Source organism: Myotis davidii, unplaced genomic scaffold, assembly GCF_000327345.1.
Source record: "Myotis davidii unplaced genomic scaffold, ASM32734v1 scaffold332, whole genome shotgun sequence".
Taxonomy (NCBI): Eukaryota; Metazoa; Chordata; class Mammalia; order Chiroptera; family Vespertilionidae; genus Myotis; species Myotis davidii.
The window spans coordinates 5,967,940-5,980,089 of record NW_006285779.1 but is presented as its reverse complement, the minus strand read 5'-3'; the positions used below and the strand labels follow the sequence as shown (position 1 = coordinate 5,980,089).

The window sequence follows — 12,150 nt, the reverse complement described above, 5'->3', positions numbered from 1 at the left end:
GAGAGAGAGAAGGGAAAAAAAACATCGATGTTAGAGAGACAAATCAATTGGTTGCCTCCTGCACATGCCCCGATGTGGGGTGGGGATTGAACTTGCAACCCAGGTATGTGTCCTTGACTTGTAGGTTTTATATGTATTGTTCTGTGAAATACAGACTAAGAATTGTATGTTTTGCTATTATTAACACTGCTATTTATTCAGTCCCAGAAGCCAAAATGGGATATAATTATACAAATTCAATTTTGCAGACTAGGTTACAGCAAAGGACCTTAATCATATTTTCTTGCCAGAACACCCTCTTTTCCTTTCTCTTTCTAATCAGTTCTTAGTATTTACATTTCGGAGGTATTTTTATAGTCATGCATTGTTTACCTTTCACAATGCATTATTTAGCCCCAGTTTGTAAATGCATGGACATGCAGTGCTTTGTTTTGTTTGTTTTTTTTGCAAAGTAGCTCTGAAAGTCAACGCCAGAAATCCAAAAATGAAATGAAGGAAACAATTCTAATAGGATAAAAAATATTTAGAATTAAAATTAACAAAAGACATACAAAACTTGTACTTTGAGAATTTCAAAATGTTGGAAGAAATTAAGAAGACCTAAATAATGGGAAGACATCACATGTTCATCTCTGATTAATAAAATTAAGATACTTCCCAAATTCAAATGGAAATGCAAGGGACTCAGGATAACCAAAGTGATTTTGAAACAGAAGAACAAAGTAGAAAGACTCAAACTTCCTGATTTCATAGCTATTATAATAAAACTGCAGTAATCAAGACAGTGTGGCACCTGGTATAAGGGTAGGCTTACAAGTGATTTAAGACTCCCCATGTTTCTGGCGCTCTGAGTTATTAAACTGATATATCAGCCCACTCTAGGCTTTTAGGACTTTGTTAAAAGTTTAGCTGATAATCTTCTTGCTCACTTGTGTGGTGGCTGCTTCTTCCCATGATATGTCAAAGGCAAATGGTTTATATGTTCTGTTTCTCTTTGGAGGGACTTGTCATTCTGTGGACTTTAGTTGTCTTGGATTCTCAACTGTATGTTGAGCAAATTCAAGAAACGTTATAATTTTATAGATCAGCTGCTCTTATTGGTATGGTGGTAAGAATACTCTCTTTGTACTTTCTGCATCCTAAAAGTGGAAATAGCCCTGGCTGGTTTGGTCAGTGGTTAGAGTGTTGACCCGAGGACCAAAGGTTGTGGGTTCAAATCCTAGTCAAGAGCACCTACTTCAGTTGCAGGTTCATTCCTGCCCCGGTAGGGTGTGTGCAGGAGGCAACCAATTGATATGCCCCTCTCACATGGTTCTTTCTCTCTCTCCCCGTCCCTCCCTTTGTCCTCTCCTCCCTCCCTCTTTTTCTCACTCCTTCCTCCCTCCCTCCTACTCTCTCTAAAATTCAATGGAAAAAATATCCTCAGGTGAGGATTTAAAAATAAAAAAGTGGGAATAGCTTGGCCTGTAATAGATTCAGCACTCAGTTAAATTTTGTTTAAAGAAGGTTGAATTCATTGAATATTTAGGTGCCATATAGTATGCTAAGCACTTACTGCATCATTTCATTTAATCCACACAGCTGTCTATGAGGTATAAATATTACTATTGTTCCCATTTTTAAGATGTAAAACTGAAGCCTAGTGGAGAAACAGAACTAGAGGCTCTTCATTTTTTGTTGGTTTTACTTAAACCACCTTTCCCCTTTTCCTCCCTCCTCAATAAAATTCTTGAATCCATTTTTTACTTCTCCAAGGAAAGGAAATACAGTCCTGGCATTGCAAGCTCTCATTTCCTCATTTGATGGGAAAAGGGGCATGGTATAATAGAGGGAAAGCTTGAAGGCATCTAGTTGGGCTTTTAATTAACAAGAAGACACTCTGAAGGCTTTGGATGGTCAGTATTAGCATCTAGGTTCTGTAACAAGTGAATGACAAAATGGCTTTGTTGGCACTTTCCACTTTTCCCTTTCCCTTCTGTTTCTAGTGTAATATAGTTAATAGCCTTTAGTTTTTTCATAGGATAGTAGAATTTTAAGGTTGTTGAGTGTTTGTTTGTTTTTTAGAAAAAGAAAATAGCCAAATTTAGTACGTACATATGTATGGGAACTTCGCATATATGAGAGAAAGATCCCAAATGCATGAGAGGTTCCTAGAATGTTTAAATATTTTTTTTACTATTAATTTTTGACTAACCTGCTATGTGGCAATTATTTAAGGTAGTTCTCATTCTAGGGACTTTAATTATAATTACTTGAACCACTTAAATTTGCCTTAACAAATTCCTTTGTAAGCTAAGTTCAACAAAAGGTGGACTGACAAAGTGTTTTTATTTTTAAGTTTTTGTTTTTGTTCACTTCCAAAAGAAAAACTATGAGATGAGTCTGATCAGTAAGCTCAAATAATACAAACATTATTAATTGATCTCTTCAGTTATTTTCTGAAATTCATTTTCCACGATGTGCCATTTGTAACTCACCACATTAATCATTCCACATTTTCTCACACAGTAGTTGATAGATGCAAGTTTAGTTTCATGCATTGCCTGTCTTTGCTAGAAATTCAATACCTTTTCAAGTATTTCACATGTATTATATAAACTGGGTGATAGAACCCTGGTCATTGTATTTATGAACAGCATTAATACAGAGACAATGTTAAAAGTTAAATAATAGGAACATGGAGACTAGGAGGAAGATTGTTTGGGGAGAATCCTATATAATAAAACCCTAATATGCAAATCCACTGAATGGTGGAAGGGCTGGCATATAGACCGGTCACTATGATGCGCACTGACCACCAGGGGCCAGATGCTCAATGCAAGGAGCTGCCCACTGGTGGTCAGTGCGCTCCCACAGGGGGAGCACTGCTCAGCCAGAAGCCAGGCTCACAGCTGGTGAGCGAGCACAGTGGCAGTGGCGGGAGCCTCTCCCACCTCCGCAGCAGCGCTAAGGAACAGCAAACTGAGCAGTAAGGAGCAGTGAGCAGGTGGGCGGTAAGGAGCGAGGGATCCCCGACTGCCACTGGGGGGGGAATGGGGCCTAAGCTGGCAGGTGGACATCCCCTGAGGGGTCATGGACTGCAAGAGGGCGCAGGTTGGGCTGAGGGACACACACACCCACACACACACACACGCACACACACCAGTGCACGACTTGTGTGCACCAGGCCTCTAGTATTATATAATGCTCTGGCTTGATGTGACAGTCACTAATATGCTGCTTCTTTCTTAGTTATCAGGGAATATGAAGAATACAAAAAGCATCCAGGAACCTAGATTTGATTATTATAACAGTGAAGTTCCTGATATTGACCTCAATGATTGTGAATTCCCACATGTCATTGAAATTTATGACTTTCCTCAAGAATTTCGTACTGAAGACCTCCTACGGGTTTTCTGCAGTTACCAGTAAGTATTGCAAATCGTTGGGGATGTTAGGGAAAGTGGGATGAAGTTTTCTTTAAAATGTCTTCTGAAAAATTCTCATGTTTTCAAATTCCCTGTTGTTAACTTTAGCATCAAGTTTACTTATTTGTCTTTTCCAAGTCCGTTAGAAATGTTGTGTATTAAACCACTCTTCTGCTAAGTCCTTACAAATGCTAAATAGTCTTTATAGACAATTTTTAGCAGTTAGGAAGACCAGTATTAATGATGACTTCTAAATCTGTCTTCATAGTGTATTTAGTTCATTTTATATTGTAATTATTGATATACTTTTGAATAAGGTAGAGGTTAGGAGTGCAGACCAACCCACACAGTCAGAAATACACATATAACTTTTGACTCTCCAAAAACTTAACTATTAAGAGCCTACTGTTAACTGGAAGCCTTACTGATAACATAAGTAGTTGATTAACACTTATTTTGCATGCTGTAAGTATATGTACAGTATTTTCACAAGAAAGTAAGCTAGAGAAATGTTACTAAGAAAATCATAAGACAAAGACAGTACATCCTATATAATAAAGAGGTAATATGCAAATTGATCATCACTTCAACACACAAGATGGCCACCCCCATGTGGTCAAAGATGGCCGGCACAAGATGGCTGGCAGGGGAGGGCAGCTGTGGGTGAGCAGGCCTGCAGGGGAGGACAGGTAGGGGGCATTGGGCTGGCAGGGGAGCAGGTAGGCATTGATCAGACTGGCAGGGGAGGGGTTAGGGGGTGATCAGGCTGTCAGGCAGAAGCAGTTAGGGGCAATCAGGCACGCAGGCGAGTGGTTAGAAGCCAGCAGTCCCAGATTGTGAGAGGGGTCCCAGATTGGAGAGGGTGCAGGCTGGGCTGAGGGACACACACCCCTCCATGCATGAATTTCGTGCACCCGGCCTCTAGTTTATAATACTGTACTATATCTATTGATACTATAGGTTTTAAGAAATTCAAACATAAATATTAATAAATTCACATGCAAGTTCAAAACCATCCATGTTCAAGGGTTAACTGTATTTGGATGTATGCCTGACATCCTTTTTTGTATGTTTACTTGTTCCATCTTTTTCTCCTCTTTCTTGCCTTCTTTTGGATGGATGAGGTATTTTTTTCATTCTATTTTTGGGGGAAATGATGCTCTGTTTCTATTCTTTGGTGGTTACTTTAGAAATTACAAAATGCATGTTTATCAGTGGCTAAAGTTAATATGTTCATACTCTTCCCAAACACTGTAAGAGCTTTTAGCTTCATTCCCCAATTCCGTTCTTCACTTCATCTCCACCCCATTTTATATGCTACTAGAGGCCCAGTGCACGGATTTGTGCACCGGTGGGGTCTCTCTGCATGGCCTGTGGGGATTAGGTCAAAACCAGCTCTCTGACACCCCCCAAGGGGTCCTGAGTTGTGAGAGGGTGCAGGCCAGGCTGAGGGGACCCCACCAGTGCATGAATCCATGCACTGGGCCTTTAGTATGCATATAAGATCTTTGGTTAATCTCTTCCCTCCCTCACCTTTCTCTCCTTCTCTCTGAGATACATTGTTATGTACCATGTTTCCATGCCTGTGGTTTCAGCTCCTACATCGAGCATATGCCCCCTGGTGGTCAGTGTGCGTCATAGCTACCGGTCGGCTGGTTGGCCAGTTGCTTAGGCTTTTATATACATAGATTATGATTGAGCATTGTGATTCGGCCCAGTGCACGGATTTGTGCACCGGTGGGGTCTCTCTGCATGGCCTGTGGGGATTAGGTCAAAACCAGCTCTCTGACACCCCCCAAGGGGTCCTGAGTTGTGAGAGGGTGCAGGCCAGGCTGAGGGGACCCCACCAGTGCATGAATCCATGCACTGGGCCTCTAGTATGCATATAAGATCTTTGGTTAATCTCTTCCCACCCTCCCCTTTCTCCCCTTCTCTCTGAGATACATTGGTATGTTCCATGTTTCCATGCCTGTGGTTTCAGCTCCTACGTTGAGCATATGCCCCCTGGTGTTCAGTGTGCGTCATAGCTACCGGTCGGCTGGTTGGCCAGTTGCTTAGGCTTTTATATACATAGATTATGATTGAGCATTGTCATTCTATTTATTTATTTATTTTTATTTCTTAAAAAAATATATTGATTTTTTACAGAGAGGAAGGGAGAGAGAGAGTTAGAAACATCGATCAGCTGCCTCCTGCACAACCCCTACTGGGGATGTGCCTGCAACCAAGTTACCTGCCCTTGACCGGAATCGAACCTGGAACCCTTCAGTCCACAGGCCGATGCTCTATCCACTGAGCCAAACCGGTTAGAGCAGCATTGTGATTCTTTTTAATTTTTTTCTTTTAAACTTTATTTGATGTTACTGTTTTATATATTCAGCATTCAGATTTACCCATTTTCTGTGTTCTTCATTTATATCTTCTTGCATCTCATACCTACCATCTGAAATCTTTTTTTTTATGTAAGTGTGGGACAATTATTTAACATTTACTTTAATGATAGTCTGCTGGTAAGAAAGTCATTTTTTTTTAATGGCTTTATTTCAGCTTCATTCTTGAAAGGTGTTTTTGCAGGATATAGACTTATAGATTGGTAGTTACTTTTCTCTCAGAAACTTGAAGAAGTTATTATTTTACTGTTTCCTGGCATTCCTTGTGGAGGATGAGAAGTCATCTCAAAGTCTAGCAACTGTTGCTTCTGAATGTAATATTTTTTTTCCTTTGGATGCTGTTAAGGCTTTCTCTTTGTTTTTGGTGTTCTGAATTTTCAATATGAGGCTTTGTGTTTCTTTTTATTTATTCATTCTGAGATTATTTGGGCTTCTTAAATCAGTGAATTAATGTTTTTTATTGGTTTTGGAGAGGACCTCACACATTATCTCTTCAAATATTGCCTCTGCCAGTTTCTCTCTCTTCTGCCTTCTCTAGGATGCCAATCAAATGTATATTAGATCCCTCACTTGATTCTCATGTTGACTCTCATATTTTTTTCTGTTTCATTCTGAGTAATTTCTTTAGCTCTAGTTTCCAGTTCACTGATTTTTTCTTCAGCTGTTTAATTTGCTGTTAAATCTGTCCATTGAATTTTTAAATTTCATTTTATGTTTCTAATTTTTCAAAGTTCTCTATCTTCTTCAAATATGCATAGTCAGTTTTTAGTCTCTTGTTTTCTCTAAGTATTTTCAAAATTTAAAAAATTTCTTCAAGTATATTAAACATAGAACTGTATGTAGTTTATATCTGGTAACTACTTTACCTGAAGTCTTTTTTTAGTTCTATTTCATCAAATTTTCACTCATAAGTGCCTTGCTTTTTAGTTCCAAGATTGCAGATTTAGTTTCAAGAGCTCTCCATTTCTTTATAATTTTATTTATGGAAATTGATGCCTCCAATAAAAGAAGAGGATTCTCCTGGAAGGATTTGTGTTTTTTCTACCAAGCACCAAGGGCACTAACAGTTCAGGAACACTGTAAATTAAATTATTGATTTGAGGTTATTCTGACCACTCAGTTAGAAATAGTCAAGTGGAGAATGATAAAAAATGATTGTTACATGTTTCAACTAGTTTAACAACACTTATAAGTGTCCATTCGCTTGACAGTCTTTGATGTAGTGCCAAGGCCTTTTTTTTTTATTTGTCTATTGGTAAAAGACTTTTTGTATATTAGCATCATATTATTCCAGTTTCATTTCTTTTAAGTGGAGTAAGAACTTTAACATACTTTCAGATTCATCTGAGTGCATATTGCTTATAGGGTTAAATGTTTCCTCTGTCTTTTATAGCTGTTTTGTCCAAACAGTTTTTAGTAGTTTCTTAGGATTTTTAGTGACTTCACCTTTCTCTGGTTTTCCAATGCATTCAACTAAGTTTTTATAGACAATTAAGACCCAATATCCAGAGCCTATTCCATATAAAATGCATAATAGATTTTGAAAAGCAGTCAAGATTAAATCACAAATTAGAACTACCTTAGATTGTCATTAATAATGATGACTTTTAAAACCAAGGATCAGTTTTGATGTCTAAACTTGGAAGATTAGTTAATTCTAATGAGTTATTAACTTCCCTTTGATTTGTTTCTTTTTAATCTTACCTGTAAGACCTTTTTTCTTATCAAATCTAAAAACATCCTTGAAAGAGAGGTATTTTAAAGGATTATAAATTCTAAAGTCTAAAAGATTCTCCAGAATACATCTAGATCTTTTTGTATCCTTTTGTAAACTATCTTATGATATATATTTTTACTATTGAATTTTTTCACAGTCTCCAACCCCTGTGGTCACTTTACGCTATGGTTAAACTTACCCTTACATTTAGGAAATTTTCTAACCATCAAAGTTTCCTTTATTCTATTGCCCTTAAACGAATTTTTTTATCAAAGGAATTTTTTTTCTTCATTTGTTTTTAAAGGAAAAATATTTTAGCAGTTGACTTTTTTTCTTTATAGTACTTTATAAAAATAGAAAAGGTCAGGATCTGTAATAATGCCTGTGAGTCAGATAATACAGGCAGCTTGTGTTTTAATCATTAATCACCATCTTCATTAATATTAGTAATTTTTTATGAATATTGCTATTAATAATAAAAAATAATGAGTGCCATTCATTTACTAAATACCCCCTGAGTGCTCAATACCATGTGCTCTTTGCCTTGTCATGGATGATCTTATTTCCATTTTTACAATTCTTTGAGGAAGTACCATGCCTATTTCTACAGATGAGGAGACCTAGCTTCAAGAGAGGTTAAACTCAGGATGGATAGCAGAACCTGATTCCATTTATATCTGATGCTTAAACACTGTGCTCTTTCCACAGCACTACATTGAGTCCATGAGCAGTTTTAAGCTCCTAGCTCAGTGGTTCTCAACCTTGGCTGCACTAAAAAAAAAAAAAAAATAGCTGTCATGCCATCATCCTGATAGTCCTTGTGTTAACTATATAACTGTGCTCCAGAATAAAGGTGTTTTTTAGACTAGGGCAGGCAGGCTTTCTGATAACAGTTGTACTTTCTCTCCATTACTTGAATTTTTTTTTTTGAATGATTTGTCTCTCTGTTTCTCTCTCCGTCTCTGTCTGAAACCTACATATGCATTAAATCCAGGTGACCTTCCCTGCCTTCCGCCTCCTCTCATATTCTTCTAACCCTCCTTTGCTTCCCCTTTCTACCTCTTCTTGTTCTGTGCTCTTAAGAACATCTCTTGTAAAATAGTCTGTTAAGTACTTTACCTCCCTAAGGGACTTGTGAGGATTAATTAGTTGATGTCTGTAAAATAACTGAGAATATAAAATACTCCCAGGTAGTTCTTTATACTGGTATTATTGCTTTTAAAATTCAGAGGCTTCTATCCTCCAAGCTGTTTTTGTTTCATTGTCCCCATTCCACCAATGTGCTGTTGAGTGTTTCTCTCTCATCCTGAAATGCTTTTATGAGACTCTATTTGAAAGATGTTTCATAAAGTAAATTTTATGAAATAAAAATTGTGTGGTTTTTTTGTTGCAGGAAGAAAGGATTTGATATTAAATGGGTGGATGACACACATGCCCTAGGAGTATTCTCCAGTCCAATTACAGGTATTTACTCAATGGATTTCAGTGTTATTTTTTTTATTGTCTAATTTTTATTGTCTATTGTCTACTTGTCCTTAGTTCCCTTTTATTTCAGCCAACCAGCATTTTATTCAGCCAGTATAGGGTATTTGGCAGATACAGGTTTTTGAGGAATGGTATTTTGGTACTCATGTGCTTCTCTTCTCCCTTTTCACCTTAATCCAATGGTTTAGAGCAGGGGTGGGCAAACTTTTTGACTCGAGAGCCACAATTGGTTCTTAAACTGGACTGGAGGGCCGGAACAAAAGCATGCATGGAGTGTTTGTGTGAACTAATATAAATCCAAAGTAAACATCATTACATAAAAGGGTACGGTCTTTTTTTTTTTTGAGTTTTATTCATTTCAAACGGGCGGATTCGGCCCTCGGGCCATAGTTTGCCCACGGCTGGTTTAGAGAAATAGGCAGCTTCTTTCAAGGTTATTTGCTGCATAATTGTTTGTTTCAATAGTACATAAACAGATTATAGGTAGATATTTAAGAAGCCTGTGTGACTAAATCTTATAATATTTAAGATTTTTCCCCCAGACAAATGAATTTGCAGTAGCCCTTTAACCAGCTATATAGACAATATGCAAACCAATGGGCATGGCTCTATTTCAGTAAATCTTTATTTACAAAAGTCAGGTGATTGGCTGAACTAGATTATAGAGCCATAGTTTGTTGACCTCTGGTCTGAAATAACCACCGCCAGGTTGTTCCTTACAGACTTTCTAGAGCTTAACGTCTCCTTTGCTTGCCATGAAAGAAAAAATAAAAAGCACATAACATCTAGGGAATACTTTTTAAGAGCTAGTCTTAAATTTTCATTTGCATCGCTCTTTTTCATGTCCTCTGCCTCCTTGTATTTCTTTCTCTTTGCAGCTCGTGATGCTCTGGGTAGTAAACACACCATGGTGAAGATCCGGCCTTTGTCACAGGCCACAAGAGCAGCCAAGGCCAAAGCTAGAGCTTATGCTGGTGAGCCTAATGTCAGGTGTTTTTTTCCTTGTTAATAGTAGTTTACTGTTTTTTCAGCACTTGAACAGCATCCAGAGTAGTAAAGACATAAGACTTTTATTTTTAATGTTAAAAGACATATGTTTTTAAAGAAAGTATAATATAGAAAAGGCTGTGTAGTAAATGTGGCATCTGAGCAGCCACTTGGAGAGAATGGGTGATGCTAACTGTAAGCTATGCAGCAGTCATTTTCTGATGACATCCTTATATAGTTTACCTCTGTGTTTAGTTGTTTGATAGAGTCACTGTAAGAAATTGTGTTAATACAGATAAAGAAGCCAGGGTTGTTTGTGCTTTGCCATGTTAATTTCCTCTGATCATCTATCAGGCTCGTATTAATTACTGCTGATGCAGCCCTTGTTAGTCTATTTTGTATGTTAATTACTGAGTTAAATCACTGTAAGCTAGAGTGCTTTCTCTTCCTTCCTTTCTTTCTCTCATTCAGAGTTCCTCCAGCCAGCAAAGGAGCGTCCTGAGACTTCTGCAGCCCTAGCTAGAAGGCTAGTCATCAATGCCCTTGGGGTTCGAAGTAAGCAGAGCAAAACTGAACGGGAAGCAGAGCTCAAGAAACTGCAAGAAGCCCGAGGTGAGTTGAAGGGATGGCGTTCTTCTCTAGTCCCTTTAGAGCAGTGGTTCTTAACCTTCCTAATGCCACGACCCTTTAATACAGTTCCTCATGTGATCCAACCATAAAATTATTTTCGTTGCTACTTCATAACTGTAATTTTGCTACTGTTATGAACCATAATGTAAATATCTGATATGCAGGATGTATTTTCATTGTTATAAATTGAACATAATTAAAGCATAGTGATTAATCACAAAACAGTATGTAATTATATAGGTGTTTTCCGATGGTTTTAGGCGACCCCTGTGAAAGGGTCGTTCGACCCCTAAAGGGGTCTCGCCCCACAGGTTGAGAACTGCTGCTTTAGAGCTAACTATATTGCATGCGTTAAAAAAAAAATGAAGCTCATTTTTTTTTGGTCATTTTTATTTCCTAGAAGCCTCCCAAGTATATTGAAATTGCCTGCCTGTTCCACACACCAAGGCATAGTAATCCATTTACTTACTATGGTTTTCCAAGGGTCTTCTCAGCTCATCCATGGCTTTTTCTATAGTTCTTGCTCCAAAGGCTGAGAAAAATTTTGTGTGCAAACATATGGTCTTCTAGGTAGAAAACATTATTTGCTGTGGTTTTACTGGGCCATGATTGTCATGCTATTATCAAATGGTTGAGATCTTACGTACAAGACAAATTAAGAAAAAGCCAGCCACTGGCATTGATGATGATAACTGTAGGAGTTATTTTTTTTCGTAAAGGCAGTCCTGAGTGGCTCCATTAGAGTACATCTAGATTAACCTAGCTTCTGATTATTTTTCAGAACAAGAGTTCTCAGAAAATATTTCAACTGATTCACAAGCAGTATTTTTCTTTACCTATAAGTTTTAAGTTGAGGTTAAAATCTCTCTTCCCATTGTAGGCTATTGACTTGTCTGTAAAGGTTGGGATTCTGGCTTTGTACTGAAGTACTTTTTATCAACCTTCAGCTTTAGACATTCTTATTGCCTTAGCCCATGATCTGTGGAATCTGTGAAGGCAATTTATTCTGAAAATACCACTTACTGAAAGTAACTTCATTTTTTCATTAAACGAATTGAAGTTTCAAACTCTTTGTTTATTGCCAGTCTAACAAGGCCATTAATACTTCCTGTCCACTCGCGTTGGTGATAGCAGGGAGCTTACAGACTCTCGGCTGCACTGGCCAGATAACCAGTGACAGAGTGTGTCATGGCAGGTACTAGAGTTTCAGAGTAGAACCCAACTAATTTTTGAAACTTTAATGATTATAATGAGGCAGTTTTTATTTTCCCAATGCATGGTTTACTCAAAGGCCTCATAGAAAATAGAAATAGGGTATGATTCATCTGCTTTTTATAGATGGCAATAACATAATTAGGTTAAAGAAGAATGTGCCATGCCCTTAACCCTTTATTAATTGGTTATCTTTGAAGAAAGTGATTTCTCTATGATAACCACAATTATCAGAAGCTCAATAGAGGGTAATAACAGTAATATCTATAGAAAGAGCTATGACTTATTTTTTTTTCAGTATATCATGCTTTTCTGTGTATCT

At 37.7% G+C, this 12,150-nt stretch overlaps 1 protein-coding gene across 1 annotated transcript; it reads left to right on the top strand.

Annotated features, from left to right (window-relative positions):
• Nucleotides 1-1,506: 1,506 nt before the first annotated feature.
• On the top strand, nt 1,507-10,663 carry R3HCC1L (R3H domain and coiled-coil containing 1 like; the record flags this gene model as incomplete). The annotated part of the gene is made up of 5 exons (XM_015559364.1): nt 1,507-1,895; nt 3,232-3,407; nt 8,908-8,978; nt 9,878-9,973; nt 10,458-10,663. Coding segments are annotated over exons 1-5 (552 nt in total), but the record flags the coding sequence as incomplete, so codon positions are not given.
• Between the last annotated feature and the right edge of the window lie 1,487 nt (nt 10,664-12,150).